A 21933-nucleotide genomic window follows, 5' to 3' on the forward strand; every position below is an offset into this window, starting at 1 on the left:
TTGCTTTGCATTAATGTCCACAATGATAAATTTGGGGCCACATATTGATCCCAACAGGTTTAGGGGCTTTCTTAAGTTTTGTACTTTACTGATTTTTGAACGACATAATAAAATTAGGGGTTCCCTCATGGAGGTATAATTTCTTAATCAGATCATTTCCCTTTTAACTTAAGCTGATTATTGCTTTGCATTAATGTCCACAAGGATAAATTAGGGGCCAAATATTGATCCCAACAGATTTAGGGGCTTTCTTAATTGTTGTACTTTACTGATTTTTGAATGACATGATAAAATTAGGGGTTCCCTCATGGGGGTGAAATTTCTTAAATATACCATTTCTCTTTTAATTAATGCTTATGATTTCTTTGCATTAATGTCCACAAGGATAAATAAGGGTCCAAATATTGATCCCAAAAGATTTAGGGGCTTTCTTAAGTGTTGTACTTTACTGATTTTTGAACGACATGATAAAAATTAGGGTTCCCTCATGGGGGTGTATTTTCTTAATCAGACCATTTCTCTTTTAATTAATGCTTATGATTTCTTTGCATTAATGTCCACAAGGATAAATAAGGGTCCAAATATTGATCCCAAAAGATTTAGGGGCTTTCTTAAGTGTTGTACTTTACTGATTTTTGAACGACATGATAAAAATTAGGGGTTCCCTCATGGGGGTGTATTTTCTTAATCAGACCATTTCTCTTTTAATTAATGCTGATTATTTCTTTGCATTAATGTCCACAAGGATAAATTAGGGGCCAAATATTGATCCCAAAAGATTTAGGGGCTTTCTTAAGTGTTGTCCTTTACTGATTTTTGAACGACATGATAAAAATTAGGGTTCCCTCATGGGGGTGTATTTTCTTAATCAGACCATTTCTCTTTTAATTAATGCTTATGATTGCTTTGCATTAATGTCCACAGGGATAAATTAGGTGCCAAATAATGATCCCAACAGATAAGTGTTGTACTTTACTAATTTGTATAATGGTCAGTTGAAAGATAGAATGCAAATATCTGTACTGATAATAATAATGGGTTTTTTTATTAGGTGAACTTTTTGGAGTTGATTGCTTCCCTTCACAGCAAGACAGGATAGGTCCTCCTATATATTCAGATTGCTGATCAGGAAGAGGGAGAGAAGCAGGAGGAATTAGAATAAGAAGAGGATGACAGAGGATTTGGAGTTGTAGAAGATTTCAGATTTTGGAATCCCACTCATAGAAATCCCTACCTCATCTACTAAGCAACACTCTTCAGGTATATGTCTTATATTTTAGGTTATATATACAACTAAAGTACACTATTGAAGGAGTCAGAAAGAATCCAGTTTACCGAGAGCATGTCTTATTCCTGAGGCAAATCAGTCTGTTCACTGCGATTAAATAAATTGAATTTCTCTCATATTGTTAAAAATATGTAGACTGAGGTATATGATAATGAGTTCTGATTTCAGAACGTGATTTGAAAGATTGCAATTTAATGCTACTTTACACCAAAGAGCAGTACTGCAATATATCTTAAATGATTTTGGAAATAAAAACTTTTGTAATAATTTTACTTGACAATGTTATTCAAAAAATAAGGAGCTTCTAGGTGCATCAAGATTTTGTCTGTAACAAGTTATTTTTGCTGAAAATACTGTAGTGAAATATTATGTTTGTAAGATAAGTTAGAGTAGAAGAAATCTAAGAGTTTTGTAGGTTGAGAAATAAGCTTTTTACATAATGAATGTTAAGTACCTCACTACACCGAGACTTATCATTTTTAAGAGACTATGTCATAAGATGGCGTTTAAATGTTTTGTTTAAATTGTTTTTATTGAAAGATTGTGTTGACTATCACCATAGCTCAGCGGTTAATTTAAATTAGCGGGCTTGTGAACCACAGATCATAAGTTTGAATCTACCTTGGGTTTACTATCAAAATCAAACAATATTCTGCTGATTTGAGAAACAATTTCCAGGTGTAGTGAGCCACCTTAAATGTACAGCTTGTTAACAAAACTTGGATAAGAACTTGGTTAGTAAAATGTTCAAATGCTTTGAGGCTTGAAAGGCTTCTCAGAAGTTTTGATCACATGCAAAGCATATGCAATAGAGTACAATACAGTTGTGTCAGGTATGCAGTGTGGCCCATGGGCCTCTTGTTTCATTAGAATTCGTGGTGGCTCAATTTTTGTGGTATTCGTTGGTAGTCCTTGTCCACAAATTTACATCCTCAACGAAAACTTATTATAAAAGGTTTGGTTTACCTACTGACAATGAAAACTGACTCGTTCACAAAATCACAACCCCATGAACAAGCAAAAATCCCGCATTCCACGAAAATTGACCCCCACGAAATTAAATGATTCCACAGTATCTTTACTACTAAACCATTCGCATTCTTGCATTTTGTATTGTGGTGCATTAAATAGAGTGTGCTTCAATTTGTTTAATTGGACTTTTTTGAGTAATGATAATTATTGATATGATATAAATTTATTTTATCATGAATCAAATTATTCTCAAATTAAATCAACTTTGTTTTCTTGTAGCATGAGGACCCCAAATTTCCGAAAGTATGCCAATGGAAAGCTGAATTTATCAGACACACCAGCTGCAGTCTCTATTGCCAGAGAGAACAAGGCAAGGGGATACTGGGGGAAACCAAAGACGGATGAACATGTCAGAGCCATTGCCTTGAGACATATTCGCCAGCAGCATGGAGTAACCAGCAATGAAGTTGATGTACTTGGGCCACATGAACTTCAGTTTGGTACTTATAGAGGCCAAACTTTTAGGTGGATTCTGGAAAATTGCCTTGGATATGCGGGATGGTTGGTCATGAAAATGGAAATGGAGGCAGAATCCAACAAGGAGCAATCAAAAGACAACAAAGAACATACCATCAACAAACAAAAAATTCGGAAGTACATGGTGCACTTTCCTGAGGGAAGAGAGGCAGTCAAGATAAAAAGGGAAACTCATTCGTCTTTGAAGCAGGCTCCTTCCCCTCAATCGTCATCTGTTGGGAAGTCTTCGGAACTGAAGTCCCTGGTGTTAAGCAGCCATTTGACCCCTCACGCTCTACAGCATAGGGCCAGGAGACTACTGTCACCGAAGAAAGTTCAGCCTAGTAAGAAAAAGCCTAGAATATTACATATATATTTACTTTTCCGGGGTTATTTTTTTTTGTTTTGGGGGGGGGGAGATAATATTTTTCTGCTCATGCAGTTGTGTGACATATCTTCCATATCTTCCATCCATCTTAATTTAAAATTCTTAATAATGAGCAAAGAAAAGTTTCAGATAGCAAAATTGTTTTCTTTAAAAATAATCAAAATTTTAACTTAGTCTTAATATGAGCAAAAAAGGTTCAATTCTCTTTGAACTTTTCATTGGGTTCAAAGATCATATTCATGACAATAATGAACATCACAAAAACTACTAGACCATTTATTGCATTTTTAAATTATCTTAATAAATAAATTATTTATGCTTTTGAATGGTTTTGCATTCTGGCGCCTATGCATTTACAGAAACTGCAATAAAATAAAGAACTTTTTTTTTTGCATATAATGAACTTAGTTTATGATTTATCAAGTATAAGATGTTTTTAAATTATTAGAGCTATATCTGGGGAAAATATTGATGATTTTAGTAATCAAATTTCTTTCCTTTTTAAGCTATACCAACAGGCATGACTGATAATGCCCTCCTACATGTACATCATGTGCTGGAGATGGAGAAATCACTTTACAGTATGTATCCAGTATTTACAAGTGATATAATTGTTTTGATTGAAATATAAATCTCTTGAATAAGTTTATTCTAATAATAATCATTTTAATAATCTTCTGTGCTCATGTGAGAATTTTAAGTATGCAAGGAAAATGTAAAAAATATTCTCTAATCAGATCGACCAGAAAACTTAGATAATTATATTCATATATAGTGAAGATTCCATTCTGTGCAAATCATGAACCCTCGGGTAGGATGGGGCCACAATGGGGGTAAAATTTCACACACACAAATGAAAACAAAAGAAATGTTTAAGAATCTTCTACCAAGACAATTTGGCCACAAAAAAATCTGTAACTTCTGTGGATCAAGCATCATGATTTAGTGTAGATCCCGGGGGGGGGGGGGGGGGGCACAATTGTGGGGAGTGGGTCATTAACTTTTTACATTGGAATACATGTATATATAGAGAGAGAAAAGTCTTTATAAATCTTCTCAAAAACCTATTGACCATTTCAAAAACTTTAAAGAATTATTTTTAATGTGTTAACTGTTGAGCAAGTTAAACATTATATACTGTGGAATCATTAAAGTTCGTGGTGGATAAATTTTCGTGGTATTCGTAGGTAGCCCTCGCCCACGAATTTACATCCTCAATGAAAAAACTAATCATAAAAGATTTGGTTTACCTATTGAAACTGAAAACTGAATCGTCCACGAAAATTGGCCCCCACGAAATTAAATGATTCTACAATAGTTGTTTGATTTTAAGGTATTTGAAAAATAACAGTGCTGTAAGTATATGAATGCACATAATGGAAATGTTTGATGTAGCCCTCTTGCTTTGTGTTGTCTTTTGTACTCGGATGGTGTGTGTTTATAGCTTTCTTACATTGTGTGGTGCATATGCTATTTTAACTATGCGCATGTATATGTATATACATCTACATTACAATATTCACATTTTCTACTGTCTTTGTCTGTGATAAGCTTACCAAACAATTCTGAAACCTAAAACCCAATGATTTCATAAAAGATTAGCAACACAAAATGGGCGTCACAGTCTAATAGCATAACGGAAAAAAGGTATTGGCTGCGCTGCATAGTAATAGTACATAGCATGTGCTACATGAAAAATATTGACTTAATTTATGTTGTATTTATGTGTAGAAATTGGAAATAATATAAATATAAGTATTAAGGATCACATCATTCTTTGCACGGGTATGTTAAGGCTGCCCGATTGATTTCACAGTGATGTGTAAAAAGTCACTTGTCACTTCATAAGTCACTTCATAAGATATGACGTCATAGTTAACTTGACGTCACGATCTGCATTCCTTTCAATTGTTCTAAGGGAATGTGTTGTTACGTAATACATTTCACGTAATACATTTCACGTAATACATACGTAATACATACACTTCATAAGATATGACGTCATAGTTAACTTAACGTCACGATCTGCATTCCTTTCAATTGTTCTAAGGGAATGTGTTGTTACGTAATATGTGAATGTTATTGTGCATTATAAAACCACTTCATTCCTTTACATAGACGTTGTTGTAAATACTAGTGATACTAAATTCAACATCGCCAATATGGAGTATCAAAAACTCAACAGTTTTAAAGCTTTGTATTATGTAAAAAACTATTTATAAACTACTGGTTTTGAGACTCCCACTGATACGTGTAAACTAATGAATGGTGTTATGTATATGCATGTAAAAAAAACAGCTTGGCGCAAGTGAAAGATCAATACAATCTTAATATATTTTAATTAAACATGGGAGAGAAAATAAGTACCATTGTGCATATTGCTGGGGGAAACCTACCAATTGACCCGATTTTGTGTAAATCAACTTTAAAAGGTAAAAATGTGCCTTATTTTCATGATGAGGCATAATGTTTTGAAAATTTTTCAAATAAACGAATTGGTAATATGAACCCCCAGCAAAACTGCAAAATACATTACTTTAATAATCAAATGATTTTTCATAAAAATATTTTTGATTTAATGTCATTATTCACTTGCCCCGGTGAGATTTATATAGATTATTTACCGGGTTAGGATACGCCCATTGCGTGCTTAAGAAAAATGTGTGACGTCACAAAAAATCATCAAATATAGTGCTTGATATCACTGTTAATTTATGTAATTAAAGTTTTAAAAAATTCGCTCTGTTAAAGTTTTCTTTCGATAATAAAATAGTATTGTTTTTCGGTATAAATTTAGCTTCGGACAGACTAAACATAGCCGCACGAATATTATTAGGTGATAATTTCGGTTGGAGCATGGTCAAATCTATCATAAAGTCATTAGGGCTTTATTGGGTTTGACCACGCCCCAACCGAAATTATCACCTCATAATACTTAAAAGAATGATACTTCATTCCTAAAATAATGCTTTTGATGTTGACAAACCCTTAAAATATCTACTTAAAACATAATGTTAAATTTTAGAGATAATAATATTATGGCTCATAATTTAAAAATTAAATCCCAAAGTCTTCATTAATTTGCTGTTATTTTGTACCAGGTATAGAATTCAGGTACATGAATATATACTAGACTCATGAACGTTTGATAAAGATTGTTGTGCAGGTTAATTCTTGAAATATAGGCTGGGTATATATGCATATAATTCATGATTAAAAAAATAGTGACTGTGTATATTTTTAGTTCTATGCAAGATAAAGTATGTGAACTTACCATGTTTACCTCACTACACCTAGACTTGTACTCTTTATGACTTTATATTAAAGATGGCGAATTAAATGTGTTAATTGTTAAGTTGTTATCAATCGAATAGATAAATATTGTCATAGCTACGTGAAAAAATGTAAAGTACCATGAGGCTTCAGAACTGCATATCATGAATTTAAATTCATCGGGGGCTTTAGGTTGTTAATGTTTTATATGTCTCTTAAGATAAAAAAAATGCGTTTTAATTATAAGGTGCTGGACCACCCACAGCCACCATGACTGCTAGACCAACCACTGACACCATGACAACCAGAATCCCCACAGCCACCATGACTGCTGGACCACCCACAGCCACCATGACAGCTGGACCACCCACAGCCACCATGACTGCTTGACCGCCCACAGCCACCATGACTGCTGGAGCCCACATAGCCACCATGACAGCTGGACCACCCACAGCCACCATGACTGCTGGACCACCCTCAGCCACAATGACAGCTGGACCACCCACAGCCACCATGACTGCTGGAGCCCACATAGCCACCATGACAGCTGGACCATCCACAGCCACCATGACAGCTGGATCACCCACAGCCACCATGACTGCTGGACCACCCACAGCCACCATGACAACCAGAATCCCCACAGGCACCAGGACGAGCAGAGTCCACATAGCCACCATGACTGCTGGACCACCCACAGCTACTATGACTGCTGGACCACCCACAGCCACCATGACTGCTGGACCACCCACAGCCACCATGACAACCAGAATCCCCACAGGCACCATGACGAGCAGAGCCCCTGCACCCGCCATGACCGTCGGACCACTCACAGCTGCAGTTACTGCTGGACCACCCACAGCCACGTTAACTCTCGGATTACTGGCTTCTGAATCAGGTACTTCCTTTTTTAAACTACATTAATCTTTAAAAGATGTTTGAGTATTCTCTGTTTCTTTACATCAGTAGTGACATTGAATTTATGGCTTTAGAAAAATAAAAATATTTGTTCATATAAATAGCCAACAAGTAAATATAAGCTATAATTCCACCTTATTTGTATTTAAGTCTTTGCAATGTTCACATATATTTATTCATGTACATACATGTAGAAATTCATCATTACAAAATCTGAGAGCTCATATTTAATTTCCTCTATACACGTTTGTGTACATGTTACTTTTTTATCTCCACATGCAGATAGATATGTGTAGCCTAAAAAATAAATCACATCTGATGATTTCATTACTTGTTTTGCCTATTTTGAGATATTATATAAAAAGTAATAGAATATAAGTCCCTAACACCATATATATAATACGTGTAAATTTCATGAAATGTTCTATATAAAAGGTATTGAATTGAAAAGATATTGTGATTACAGATAATAACCAAATACAGTTCTTTCTTAAATTGTCAAATTCATTGCCCATTGGGGGGGGGGGGGGGGGGGCAAATATGACCATATACTATTGTATTGAACATGTTTATTTTTATATGACCATATATTGAACCATATTAATTTTGGTTTTGTTTGTCACTCAGGTATTCCTCCAACTCTCGCCCCTCCCTCCTCCACCTTTATTTATCATCAAAGGAGTCTCAGATGAGGGTTTAGACTCCAAAAATAAAGGTTGAACTGTTAAAATGAGACTCCATAATGGTTTCTTTTATAGGCTTTGCTTTTCAGGTGACCATCAAGGCCTGTGGACTCTTCTTTTTAATTGAGCATGTTTTTGAATATTTTTATGTTTATTTGCAGGTGATATCTGTTTACCAGCAGGCTGGAAACAAACCCTCCCTAAAGCAGACCACCTCTGGGTTAGAAGGCCCTGTTTCGTTTCAGTCCAGGAGGAAGAGTTGAGTTTGACCTAGACAAAATAGATAGAGTATGGTTTTATCCACCACAGCCATCCTTGTCCTGCACCATAAAACCCCGTGTAGACAGATACTTTTCCCGCCCCCTTTTCCTCTGGATGCCACGAAGATTATGGCTAGTCAAACTATATTGCCCTCAACAAGGTTGCAACAGAGTTGAGTTAACTTCTGTGGGGATATACAATAAAGTCAGACAGGTCCTTGATGTTAACGGTTACTATACCATTGCCGGTGAGACTCTGATATGTCCTGCTTGCAAAAAAAGAATGGTTAGCTGGAACCAGAATATTATCCAACAGTTGGACTTAGGACATCAGCTGCAGTTTCCGTGCATCCTTACTTACCGTTATGCTTGTGACCTTAAAATTATTCGCCTTCTTAGACAGCGTGGGATCGGCAATAGTGCCAGCCAGATAAGAGCCAAAATTCAAGAGCAGCACAGTGAAGTCTGGTTACAGAAATGCATCCAGTACATGACAGACTGCCAAGGGTTTTCACTTGCAGCTGCAACTGGACTTATCTTGCCGCCAAGACATGAAGAGCCACCCACCCTGGCTCCTGTACCTCAGTATCGCTGGCTGATGCAAGTGTATGCCCAGGATGTAATGCAGCGGATTGAAGAAGTGAAATCAAACATCACCTCCCTGCTTGGAAACATCCTGAAAATTGATTCCACCAAAAAGGTCGTTAAGAAACTGGCTGGTGAAAGTTCAAAGACAGCTATGTGGGCCACTAATGTTGGGAATGAGTATGGTCAAGTAATTATGTCCGTCCTTACAACTGGTGAAGGCTTTGGACTGAGTCCAATGATTCGTGGCTTGATCAGGCGTTACAAAGAGGCAGAAGTTCCACCCCCTCATCTCCTCTATGTTGACAGAGATTGCTGTGGGAACAATCAACTGAGAAGAATGTTTTCTGACTGGCCGGAGCTGTCGATACGATTGGACATCTGGCACTTCATGAGACGTCTGTCTGTTGGCTGCACAACAGATGCCCATGCACTGTATGCCACTTTTATGTCTCGCCTCAGCCAGTGCATATACATGTGGGATCCCGAAGATGTAGAAGCTTTGGTAGCTGCAAAGAAGTCTGAGTTGGAAGCCATGCATGTGGAAAACCAGACGGATGATGATGTTTTTCGCCACATAAAGACCAGTGAATTGGCCATGCACTGTAGGAGAGCAACTCGAGGTGTTGAGGAGACCACCCGCCTCATCTCCCAGTTGATCCAGTCTCTAGATGGTGACAAAGGGCGAGACACCCAGGAGTGCCCCTTATCAACAGTGAGCGGATGGCAGAGATCTGGAAACAGCAGCAGAAGCATGTGCAATGTATCCAGGATCCTCCCAATGTCCAGTTATACACTCAAACTGGTGTAAGCAAGAAAGGAGGAGGCCCCCTTCCTGTATATCGTTGTGCGAGGGGATCAACATCTTTGGAATGTTTCCATCTGCACTTGGCTAGGTTCATCCCAGGTAATAACCTTCCAATGTTATCATCACATAGATTTATTTAAAAGTAATATTACAAGTTAATATTGTAATGTATTTTTTCATTGTATTTAATTTTGATTTTGTAGGTACGATTGCAAATGCCACCCTGTTTCAAGCATATCTGTTAGATGGCCTTAACAGATGGAATCAAGACAGAGGATCAGCTGCCACCACCACTTCATCTTCTGAACCGCAAACGTACAGTGGTCTTCTCCGCCATACTGCAAACTCACTTGGAGAAACGGTCTTTGGAAAAAAGATGGTTCCATCATATACTGCCCCTCACAAATATACTGGTAAGTAGCACATGGTTTTGTTAATCTTAATAGAAGTATTAAAATTCAGTACTCTGGCTTTATTGCCAAAGTAAATCATTATTCTTTTCTCATTTGAAATGAGATACAAAATTAAGACATCAACACTTAAGAAATGCTGTAGTTTATTTTTATATTTTTTAATTTTCATTTTAAGTTTTATTTTAATTCTCAAAATTATGATATTTTCATATACCACATTAAGGTAACAATTCTTTATTTTCATGTTAAGGTGAACTCCTTGGAGTAGAATATCTCTACAGCCAGACAGGGAAGGTGCTGCAAGATATTGACCATGATGATGTGGAGGAAGAGGTAGAGAAGAAGCAGGAGGAGGAAGTAGAGGAAGAAGAGGACGACGAAGGATTTGGGGATGCTGAGGATTTCATTGATTTCACGATTCCACCTTTAGAAGTCCCTCCCCCATCTTCTACGGAGCAGCACTCCTCACCCTCAGTGACAGTCCAGAGGCAGCCAAAGCCTATCCAGCCATCTTCTATGGAGCAGCACTCCTCACCCTCAGTGACAGTCCAGAGGCAGCCAAAACCTATCCAGCCATCTTCTACGGAGCAGCACTCCTCACCCTCAGTGACCGTCCAGAGGCAGCCAAAACCTATCCAGCCATCTTCTACAGAGCAGCACTCCTCACCCTCAGTGACAGTCCAGAGGCAGCCAAAACCTATCCAGCCATCTTCTACAGAGCAGCACTCCTCACCCTCAGTGACAGTCCAGAGGCAGCCAAAACCTATCCTGCACATACCTACGGTAGAGGAATATCGACAAGCTGCTGTGTCAGGTATGTTTCTTTCTCTCCTAGATTGATACCAACTGAATTGTTCGATTATTTATCCCTAAAGTTGCACACAAAAATCCACTGTTTGTTTAACTTTCTTCTCTTATTTTCTTTTCAATTCTAATTTGACTAATTCCCTTCCTCTCTCTCTCTCTCTCTCTCTCTCTCTCTCTCTCTCTCTCTCTCTCTCTCTCTCTCTCTTCTTATGTTTTTAATGATTAATATTATTAAATGTGTTTTAAATCAATCTCTCTCTCTCTCTTTCTCTCTGCTTACGTTTTATATTTTTAAAATTGTTAAACATGTTTTAAAGGTCTACTGGAAAGTTCTGTCCCCAGCTCACCTCATTCTATTCAAAAGGAAGACCAGAGGGAGATCACTGAAACTGACGACGTAGCTCAAGTATTCCGATTAGAAAGAGCAGACGCATCAATAGGTACAGTACATTTTTAGAATGGGAAACATTAGTGACTTGATTTTGTATGTGATATCATTTTAATGAAATTTTTTCTTCATATTTAGGAGTAGGAGATTTAGAGCGCAATGTTGCTCCAAAACCATTTTTACCTATATTATTGTTCATATTTTTTTGAATATCATGTAAAAAAAAAATGGTGTTGGAGCAGGCAAACGTTTTGTGAAATTAGCTCATATTAACATATTATATTTCAATTATGACTTTGAAAATAATTTTTCGTTTTAAACCTGAACTAGATATATGTTAACCTATCTTTAAGCCAATTTCTAAAGCTCTGTTCATAGCTTTGAACTTTGGAGCATAAAAATACTTTATCCCGCACATAGTCTTTTTATGGGGTTTGAATATTTCCTATTATGGCTCTTTTAAATTGCATTCACTCATTTTTAGTTAAAACTACATAAATAGTTAAAACTTGTCTTTTGTTTAGGACTTAAACTATTGTTTGTCTTTACATTTGAAAAAAAAAACAACTGTTTCAATTATCTTACAGCTGAGGGTATTACAGTATCAGAGACAGAGATACAATCTGAAAGTGCTAAGGTAGGAACTTCGATACATATGTACTTGTAAAATGATTTAAAGGATAAAACTGAATAAAGTACACGATGTGTCATTTTCTTTATAGTCCTTATCAAGATTCTTGTTTAAGTTCGAAAGTTGCAATGAAAGTAACATTGATATCTTGTAGGATCTCGGGTCTGTTGGTCCAGATAACATTCCTGGCTTTGACAAAGTGCATACACTTGCAGACTTTCTTGTCGGACTAAAGGATAAAAGCCAGGCATTGTCTGATCAACAGGTTGCTGAAATTACAAAACTATGGAATAATCTTGTCGACTATGACAAACAAGCACTGTATTTTCTGCAAGATACAGAAAGACGCAAAGTAAAGGGAGATTTAGGGCTACAAAACAACAGTGTCAGCCGGAGTTGAAAGTGTGAGAAGGTATATATTAGAATGAAGTGCAGCACTTGTGTGATCATGCATTCCATGGTATGAGTGTCATAGGAGGGGGGGGGGGGTTTGAATAGATGTGAAATAGGTGTGAAAATATTTTTAAACTGTGTAAAGGCCCTCTCACAATTGATGTATAAAATATTCAAATTATACCTGAATAATTTGAAAGTTTACAATGTACCTGTAGTTTATATTCCTTCCACATTCATAAATGTTGATCACTTTTTTCATAGGTGCTTTCTTGGACCAAACACTGGACCAGCCCAATGGCCAGACTGCAACAGATATGTAGAGGCAGTCATCAGCAAACTGTGCCAACTTTTCCCCGGCTCCAAACGTAATCCCCAGGGCATTAAAGTTGATAGATGGACTCTTATTGGCCGAGCATATGAACATATTCGCCAGTGCATTTTAAGTAATGCTCAAGTGATGGCCTATACATCATCGCAACTGCCATCAATCAACAAAACCACCTTAACACAATGGTAGGTAAACGATACCAGTTCATTTAAAAGTACACCTTATTTGTTAATTGAAGAGAATTGTATCTTTTTTAATATCTCACTGATTATGCTGAATCTCAACTCGCTTTTAATGAGGCCAAACACAGTTCAAGTGCAGTTGACTGCGCAGCATTTCAAGGTCACCTGAGTCACTTAGGTGACCAATTGCAATAGTTCTCCTTCTATCATTGTGCATTGTCCATTGTGTGTAAACAGATTCTTGAAAACTACAAGGCCAATCTATAATATTGTTGGTGTTAAGCATCTCTAAGATAAGAGGTTTCAATTATTTCTTTTTGGCATTATCTTGCTCATAATAAACCCCAAAAAGCCTGTTGGTAAGGAGCAATGAGCTTGACTTGAAGTGTCAAAGCAAAATCCTTTGCTAAAAATTCTATCCTATTTTCAATTATTTTAGCGGTGTCTTTTGAGATGGTCAGCATCTCAAAGATGTCTAGATAGAGCTATTTTACTGAAATATTGTTGCTCAGATGATCAATGGATTTGATTTTGCGCCTTCTGATCTTTGTTAATACATCTTTTTATTTTCTTTAGGTTTAATCGTCGTGGGGAAAAAACAAGATAGACATGTTCTTGAACAAGGAACAGCTCCACCAATGCCCCCCGTGACAGCGGCTACAAGTTTGCCACCTCCACTTCAGAAGCCCTCAAATCTCCCCACAAAAAACAAAGGAGACGTCCACGAATTCAGTCTGCCACCAAACACAGCAGGTACAGCCAAACTGAAAAGAAATGTGAAAAACAAACCACCAGTACCTGCATCAACTCTTTCCAAGCAAGAGACTGTAGGATCATCTGTGGATCAGCCTTCAGTTCAGCTTCCATGTCAACCTTTATTATACTTTCCGCCGACATTTTCTCCAACTCTGCAGCATCAGCTCCCATTACTCCTACAGCTTCAAAGTCAACCAACTCCATCACTGCAGCCATTCTCTTCACCAATTCTACATGCTTCCATGTTATCAGGGACATCCACCCAACCAATTTCCCCCTTGCCAACATCATATTCTGCCCACAGATACCACAAGAGGAAGCAACAGGAAGAGGAAGCTGGGATCAAGCGTAGAAAGTATGAAAGAAAATCATCTGTACTATGTCGAAAGTGCAATAAAGAGAGGCATTCCGCCGATCATACCCAATATTACGGGAATGTTTTTTGCCATAATACAGAGACACAGTCTCTTGACACTTGGAGGGACAATTTGAAGCAGAAATATGAGAAGAAAAATTAAATATTCATGCTAACAGTGATAGTGATATAATTGTATACAGTGTATACCCAATGAAAGTGATAATGTATATTCCCAACGAGGGTGGCATTGTGTATATGCAGTGATATTGACATTGTGTATTGGCAATGATAGTGACATTGTGTATATGCAGTGATATTGACATTGTGTATTGGCAATGATAGTTACATTGTGTATTGGCAAAGATAGTGACATTGTGTACTGGCAATGATAGTGACATTGTGTACTGGCAATGATAGTGACATTGTGTATTAGCAATGATAGTGACATTGTGTATATGCAGTGATATTGACATTGTATTGGCAATGATAGTGACATTGTGTATTGGCAATGATAGGGATATTGTGTACTGGCAATGATAGAGAGATATTATGTATATGCAGTACTGGCAATGATATTGACACTGTGTATTGGCAATGATAGTGACATTGTGTATTGGCAATGATAGTTATATTGTGTATTGGCAATGATAGTGGCATTGTGTATATGCAGTGATATTGACATTGTGTACTGGCAATGATAGTGACATTGTGTACTGGCAATGATAGTGACATTGTGTACTAGCAATGATAGTGACATTGTGTATTGGCAATGATAGTGATATTGTATATACTCAATGAGGGTGGCATTGTGTATATGCAGTGATATTGACATTGTGTATTGGCAATGATAGTGACATTGTGTATTGGCAATGATAGTGACATTGTGTATTGGCAATGATAGTGATATTGTATATACTTAATGAGGGTGGCATTGTGTATATGCAGTGATATTGACATTGTGTATTGGCATTGATAGTGACATTGTGTACTGGCAATGATAGTGACATTGTGTATTAGCAATGATAGTGACATTGTGTATTGGCAGTGATATTGACATTGTGTATTGGCAATGATAGTGACATTGTGTATTGGCAATGATTGTGATATTGTATATACTCAATGAGGGTGGCATTGTGTATATGCAGTGATAGTGACATTGTGTATTGGCAATGATAGTGACATTGTGTACTGGCAATGATAGCGACATTGTGTACTGGCAATGATAGTGACATTGTGCATGGCAATGATAGTGATATTGTATATACTCAATGAGGGTGGCATTGTGTATATGCAGTGATAGTGACATTGTGTATTGGCAATGATAGTGACATTGTGTACTGGCAATGATAGTGACATTGTGTACTGGCAATGATATTGACATTGTGTATTGGCAATGATATTAACATTGTGTATTGGCAATAATATTGACTTTGTGTACTGGCTATGATGTTGATATGTGTATTTGTAATGATAGTGACATTGTGTACTGGCAATGATAGTGACATTGTGTATTGGCAATGATAGTGATATTGTATATACTCAATGAGGGTGGCATTGCATATATGCAGTGGTAATGACTTTGTGTATTGGCAATGATAGTGACATTGTGTATTTGCAATGATAGAGAGATATTGTGTATTGGCAATGATAGTGATAATGTATAGTTTTAATGATAGTGATACTGTGTATACTCAATGAGAGTGACATTGTGTAATTATGTACAGTTCTCCAGAGATATACATTCATCAATGACCTCAACCTTCTACATTTGGATTGTCCTTGTACAGACCATGCCAGCTTGGAGATTTGGTTCAACACATCAATCCTAATTTTTAATGACAAGTATTTCTGGTACTGTCATTGGAATGACTCAGTTGTTATGCAGTGTATGTATCAGCAGGATTAATTTTCTTTAAACCTGAATAGACTTTTGCGACAGAATGTAGCAGTTTTCCTACATTTTTTGCTTGTGAATGCTCCAGATGTTGATATCGGGCAGAGGTAAATATTTAGAGACTTCTTGAAAAAGATTTCTAATTATCATATACTGTAATGAGTCATTTAAATAGGCCATGGAATCACATTTTTTATATTAAAGATTGAACCAGATTCATGTGGGCAAGAAAGTCTTTGGATATCTTCATTATATTTGTGCAAGCATTATTCCTCCGCCTTGAGTGGACTGTGGGCTGAGGGTGGCAGCCGAACATAGGAGTAAGGGAGGCAGTTCCTGTGGAGTTCTTCATGGGGGATACACATGGTGCTGTTTGGAAAGTGGTAAGTCTAATTAAAAACATTGTATAATTGTGATCTTTATTATACAAGATTTTTTGGTTCTTTCTTAATAATAGTTTAATTCAGTCAGACATAGTGAAAGTGTTTGGATTGTTTCTACACTTAGGCTTTGTTGGCTGAGAGATGGCATGGTACTTTACCCTAGTACAGTACATTATGAAGTATACACCTGGTGCTGTAATTTGTGCCACACACGTGCTGAGCTGTATAACTTCCAGCAAGATTACTATTCATCAAAGCTAAAAAGACTGTTTGGGATGCAGGTTGCCGTTTTGACACAATTCTCCAATGGAAATGCTACTACTTTTACTGACATTTGGCAGGTACATACCGGTATATTATATTGAGATATCTGTAAAAGTTATTTCGAAATATCATGAATATATACTGCAAGAACTTAATTTTTAAGCAAATATAGTAATTATTTACACAAGACTCATGTTTGCTTTATTATAAGATGTTGTATTGTGTGTGCACTATAGATATATTCCTCCAACCTGAGTGGATGATGGGCTGAGGTATTCTTGGTGGACCATTGAGATGAATTTCTGTCCATCGACAAAGATATTCATGACTTGTCTGTTGCGATACATGAATGAAGTAGTAGTTTGTTGTGATGTGTGACATGTCTGGGAGCACCAAAAATATTTATCCAACTTGAATGGATTCACAGTTGAAAAGTGCAGTTCTCAACAGTAATGAGCGAACACAGCAAAACATCACAGGATGCAGATTTCTCTGTATTCTCGTATCAAATTTCCTCCTGATACTGACACAATGTAGGTAAATTTAAGATTAAGCTTTGAAATTATTCATACCGGGTTTATTAATAATTAAATTCTTTTGTTATTACAAGTAATTTTTAACTTTAATAAACATACTTCATACTTTTATGTAGTTTTGGAAAACATTGAGCGATTCAGTTGCGTGGAGAGATTGGAGAGATTTAGCAATCACATTCATATTGTGAGAGCACTAAAGCTATTCCTTCATCTTGAGTGGACTGTGGGATGAGGGTGGCAGCCCAGCACAGGACTAAGGGAGGCAGTTCCTGTGGAGTTCTTCATGGGGGATACACATGGTGTTGATTGGTTGCAGGTATTATACTCTTGCTTTTAAAGCATAGTGGGTAAAGTAATTCTAAGTACATTCTTGTTAACAAGAAATTGATGCTCTTTATCGTTTTTAATGAAGCAAATGTCAAATGATTAATTGTTTTCATTTAATTTGATTTAATTGTGGGCAATTTATTACCGTATGTTCTCTATCAGTTTTTTAATTGTCTCAATCTGTTTATTTAGGAAGACATGTTCATGAGTTCCACAGAGATGCATCCAAGACCATGATTGGGACTATTTCTATTCTTACTTGCATTGTTGTGAGATGACATGTTTCCTAACAATTTTGGCAATGTTAGTGGATTTTGGTTGCAGCATATGACATTAATTGAGTGGGTTTCCTTAAATGAAATGTCTAATCAGGTAAAAAATGCATTGTATTATTGAAAAGAAGAAATGAAAATAGTATGGGATATAAAGTTATGGTAATATTCATCTTCCTTATTCTGATTTCTTTTTATAGCTATTTCATATATTACACCCAAGTGGAGTCGCTCTCTATTAGCCTTGCTTTATGAGAGCACTATACATGTAGCTATTCCTCCATTGTGAGTGAACCCTTGGCTGAGGGTGGCAGCCCAGCACAGGACTGAAGGGGGCAGTTCCTGTGGAGTTCTTCATGGGAGATACACATGGTGCTGATTGGATAGAGGTAAATGGGATTAAAACATTGTAGTGTTTTTTATTTTTAACGTTATCTTTATTCTTTATTATTTTTTAATTCATTCTTATTAATTGGCCAATTTTAACCAGACATGTACAAGTGTTTACTTTTTATATGTTTTACATGTACATGCAGTTATTCAAAGATGCATCAGTAACCTTGGTTGGAATTGTTTCTTCACAGACTTTGTTGGCTGAGATATGGCAGATAACCATGATGTGTACACGTAATGCTGTTATTGGAACAACACTGTTGTAGGGTGTTTATCTTTCAGCAAGGTTTTCAATTTTGTCAGACGGACCTGTATAGACTGTTTGGCAAAGAGATTGCAATATTCATGATTTTTCTCAATGGCGTTACACCAGATCCTGACATTAGCAGGTAAAAACATGTACATTGCAAATTGTATAGATATTTAAGACCTCAAAAGTATTAAATACTTGATATTTTAATGCGTCATTTTGAAAGGTCATGATTGATACATCTACTTTTAAGCTTGAGGATCAACTATTAGACTGGATGAAAATTTGCATGAAGGGTAGCAATTTTAACAGACATCACAGCATTATGAGAGCACTGTAACTTGAGTGGACTTTGGGCTGAGGTTGGTAGCCCCCAGGTAAAGGACTAATATGGGACAGTTTCTGCGGAGTTCATCATGGGGGATACACATGAAGATGACTGGATGCAGGTAATTCAGATTGAAAATGCTGTCAAAATTTGTTTTTAAGACGATTTTGATATTTTTATAGGATTTCTTTTTATGCATTTCAATGAATTGTCCCATTTCAAGCAGACATGTGTACAAAGGTTTCATTTAGTTTAAATACTATCCTCAAGCAGGATATAGACTGTCAGGCCTGGAGGTTGCAGTATTCTTGATTTTTCTCCTTGGAAATACACCAGATGCAGACATCAGGCAGGTAAAGTCATGTTAAATAATTAATTTATAGAGAGTCTCAAAGAGTCTTCAATACCAAAGATTCCTTATTTATGCGAGTACCGTACTTAATTCCAGGATTCAACGGTTTTCCATCAAATCACAAGAATATAAAATTGCGAATGCCAACATTTTATCATAGTTTCACGTAGTTTACGTGGGTCCAAAAATTAAAAGCGAGATAATAAATTCGCTAGACAGGCTTCTTGCAATTTAATGTAGGTAAAAATTTCTCGCGTTTAATTAGGAATTTACAGTACATGTATTATGTATTATGTTATTTTTAAGAATAATTTTGAAAGGTAATTATTCATTTTTGTACTTTCCTTTTTAAGCCTGAGAATCTATTTGACTGCAATAATATTTGCATGAAGAGAAGAGACAGGCATCTTTCTATTGTGGAACAGTATCATTATTCCTCCACCTTGAGTGGACTGAGGGCTGAGGGTGGCAGCCCAACACAGGACTGAAGGGGGCAGTTCCTGTGGAGATCTTCATGGGGGATACACATGATGCTGATTGGATGCAGGTAATTTTGATTAAAATTTAAATTATATCTTGATAATTGTAAAAATGATATGCAAATGTTGATACTTCATGTGATTTAATAACCTATCTACTTCTAATCAGAGAGACATGTATCTATTCAGGCGATAGATTCCAGATCAACTCAGAATCCAAGTACAGTGCCCTATAAGGAATATTTCTGGTTCTGTTATTTGAATGACAGAGTTGTTGCGCAGTATTTCTATTCCTTAAATCTGACTGCAATGATGATGGCAGTTTGGTTTAATTTCTTCAATGGATATGCTCCAGTTGCTGAGATCGGGCAGGTAAAAAAATACATTGAAATACTGAGGGAATGAAAAGAACAAGAAGGATAATATGAATTTGAATGAATCATTTGAAACTGTCTTGAATAATTCATTAAACTTAAAAACTATCATTTTTTGTATAGCTATTGGAAAGATTGGACCAGATTTTTCATTGTCAGCCTTGCATTTTGTGAGCACAATAGCTATTCCGTCGCCCTGAGTGGACTGTGGGCTGAGGGTGGCAGCCTAACAGAGGACTGAGGGGGACAGTTCCTGTGGGAGTTCTTCATGGGGGATACACATGGTGCTGATTTGATAGAGGTATTTGTGATTACACACATTGAATTGATCTTAATTTTAAATGGTAACATGATAATTGTTAAATGAATTTATAATAATAATAATACAGAAAATATCTACCGCTACCGTAATTAGAGAGACAGTTTCTTTTCAGACTTTGTTGGCCGATAGATTTCAGATCACCTCAGAATCCAAGTACAGTATATATGACAAATATTCCTGGTTCTGTTCTTGGGATTTCTATATCTATATCTGACTAAACTGATGATGCAGGCAGTTAATTTTCATTTCTTCAATGAATATCAATATTAATGCTTCAGTTGCTGAGATCAGGCAGGTAAAAATTCATTGACATATTGCCATTAATATTGTACAAAGAAATTTAAAAAAAGGAGTCCACAGAATATTTTGAATTTTAATTGAATATTTTTTATTTCTCATATTTCATTGGATACTGTCTTGCCTAATTCAAGTAACTTAATCTTTTTTATAGCCTAAAAAACAGTGAACCAGGCTCAGAATGGTATCAGCAGGGTTTCTCTCCTGCAGCATTGCATTTGGGAGCACTATCTTTATTCCTCCGCATTGAGTGGACTATGGGTTGAGAGTGGAAGCCCAGCATAGGACTGATGGAAGACAGTTCCTGTGGAGAGTTCTCATGATGCTGATTTGTTAGCGGTAAGTCTGATTGAAACATCATTATGGATATACATTTCTAATTGAAATGTGATCATTATTCTAAAGGATTTTTTTAGTTCTTTCCTATTGATAGTGCTAGTCCAATTTCAAGCATACATATGTACAAGTGCACTGGGCGTGTATTATATATGTATTTCATGTACAGTTGTAATACAGAGATGAATCAATAACTTTGGTTTTGATTATCTTTCTACATAGACTTTGTTGGCTGAGAGATGGCAATTAACCATGCCACTTTAACTTAGAAGAGAACTTTATGAACTACATGGAGCTGATATTGGTACAACACAGTTGTGGAGCTGTATCTCTTTCAGGAGGAATACTATTCCTCATGCAGGAATAGACTGTTTGGATTAAACCAAGCTCAGACTGGTATCAGCAGGGCTTTCTTTCTGGCAGCCTTGCTCTATCTGCTCTATCAGAGCACTATTACTATTCCTCCACCTTGAGTGGACTGAGGGCTGAGGGTAGCAGCCTAACACAGAACTGACAGGGGGCAGTTCCTGTGGAGTTCTTCATGGGGGATACACATGATGCTGATTGGATAGAGGTAAATCCTTATAAAAATGGTTCTTTTTAGCTGAATTTTTTAATGATAGTGTATGATGATTGTAAGAAGAATTTGCAAATAATGATACCTTGCATGTTTTCGTTCAGATTTCGTTGGCCAAGATATTTAGGATCACCTTAGAATCCAATTTTATTACAGTACATTATGACGAACATTCTTGGTTCTGTTATTGGTGTGACGGAGTTGTTTATCAGTATAAATATTGGCAGAATTTCTAAATCCGATCCGGTAGCAGTTAATTTGAATTTTTTCAATAGATGTGATCCAGTTCCTCAGATGAGGCAGGTAGAAAAGATATATATTAAAACAATGTAGCGATAGAAAAAGTATACAGAATATTTTGAATTTTTATATACATGTATCATTTTTTAATTTCTAGCTTCATTCATTTAACTTTTGTTTTATTTGTATAGCTATTGGAAATATTTGACTATATTCTCCATGGTATCAGTACATGAGTACCTGGGGGTTTTTCTACACCAGCTTTGCTTTATGATAGCACTATTACTATTCTCCGCCTTGAGTGGACTGAGGGCTGAGGGTGGCAGCCCAACACAGGACTGAGGGGGGGGGGCAGTTCCTGT

At 36.6% G+C, this 21933-nt stretch overlaps 3 protein-coding genes and 3 long non-coding RNA genes across 8 annotated transcripts; 5 read left to right on the top strand and 1 right to left on the bottom strand.

Annotated features, from left to right (window-relative positions):
• The first annotated feature begins 2540 nt into the window (after positions 1-2540).
• Positions 2541-3795, top strand: LOC128181113 (uncharacterized). Its single transcript, XM_052849386.1, has 2 exons — positions 2541-3120; positions 3671-3795. Exons 1-2 carry the CDS (start codon positions 2541-2543, stop codon positions 3793-3795), a joined length of 705 nt encoding a protein of 234 aa, XP_052705346.1.
• A 2878-nt stretch (positions 3796-6673) lies between these two features.
• On the bottom strand, positions 6674-7249 carry LOC128191747 (nuclear pore complex protein Nup58-like). Its single transcript, XM_052864001.1, has one exon. It carries the CDS (start codon positions 7247-7249, stop codon positions 6674-6676), a length of 576 nt encoding a protein of 191 aa, XP_052719961.1.
• Positions 7250-10064: 2815 nt separating this feature from the next.
• Positions 10065-11365, top strand: LOC128173952 (activating signal cointegrator 1 complex subunit 2 homolog). The gene is made up of 3 exons (XM_052839611.1): positions 10065-10101; positions 10352-10915; positions 11226-11365. The coding sequence occupies exons 1-3, from the start codon at positions 10065-10067 to the stop codon at positions 11363-11365; spliced, it is 741 nt and encodes a 246-aa protein (XP_052695571.1).
• A 3851-nt stretch (positions 11366-15216) lies between these two features.
• On the top strand, positions 15217-17010 carry LOC128169425 (uncharacterized). The gene is made up of 4 exons (XR_008241537.1): positions 15217-15948; positions 16046-16224; positions 16349-16565; positions 16725-17010. It is a non-coding gene; the product is annotated as an uncharacterized LOC128169425 (long non-coding RNA).
• Positions 17011-17146: 136 nt separating this feature from the next.
• On the top strand, positions 17147-19485 carry LOC128170431 (uncharacterized). Of its 2 annotated transcripts, none has more exons than XR_008241833.1 (7): positions 17147-17340; positions 17544-17723; positions 17824-18012; positions 18208-18405; positions 18520-18715; positions 18865-18947; positions 19300-19485. It is a non-coding gene; the product is annotated as an uncharacterized LOC128170431 (long non-coding RNA). The 2 variants fall into 2 exon arrangements; XR_008241836.1 differs by having other exon boundaries at positions 18868-18947.
• A 146-nt stretch (positions 19486-19631) lies between these two features.
• LOC128171856 (uncharacterized) lies at positions 19632-21266 on the top strand. Of its 2 annotated transcripts, none has more exons than XR_008242158.1 (5): positions 19632-19797; positions 19923-20100; positions 20223-20416; positions 20573-20757; positions 20977-21266. It is a non-coding gene; the product is annotated as an uncharacterized LOC128171856 (long non-coding RNA). The 2 variants fall into 2 exon arrangements; XR_008242157.1 differs by having other exon boundaries at positions 20234-20416.
• The last annotated feature ends 667 nt before the right edge of the window (positions 21267-21933 follow it).

The sequence above is a fragment of the Crassostrea angulata genome, chromosome 1 (assembly GCF_025612915.1).
Source record: "Crassostrea angulata isolate pt1a10 chromosome 1, ASM2561291v2, whole genome shotgun sequence".
NCBI classification, from domain to species: domain Eukaryota; kingdom Metazoa; phylum Mollusca; class Bivalvia; order Ostreida; family Ostreidae; genus Magallana; species Magallana angulata.

What these genes read in the sequence shown, in the direction of transcription:
- LOC128173952 (XM_052839611.1), top strand. Translation starts at nt 10,065, where the DNA reads ATGGTTCCATCATATACTGCCCCTCACAAATATACTG. An exon ending in TGCCCCTCACAAATATACTG is followed by an intron (nt 10,102 to 10,351) that starts GTAAGTAGCACA and finishes TTTCATGTTAAG; the next exon opens with GTGAACTCCTTGGAGTAGAA. An exon ending in TCGACAAGCTGCTGTGTCAG is followed by an intron (nt 10,916 to 11,225) that starts GTATGTTTCTTT and finishes CATGTTTTAAAG; the next exon opens with GTCTACTGGAAAGTTCTGTC.
- LOC128191747 (XM_052864001.1), bottom strand. Translation starts at nt 7,249, where the DNA reads ATGGCGGGTGCAGGGGCTCTGCTCGTCATGGTGCCTGTGGGGATTCTG.
- LOC128181113 (XM_052849386.1), top strand. Translation starts at nt 2,541, where the DNA reads ATGAGGACCCCAAATTTCCGAAAGTATGCCAATGGAAAGCTGAATTTA. An exon ending in ACCGAAGAAAGTTCAGCCTA is followed by an intron (nt 3,121 to 3,670) that starts GTAAGAAAAAGC and finishes TTCCTTTTTAAG; the next exon opens with CTATACCAACAGGCATGACT.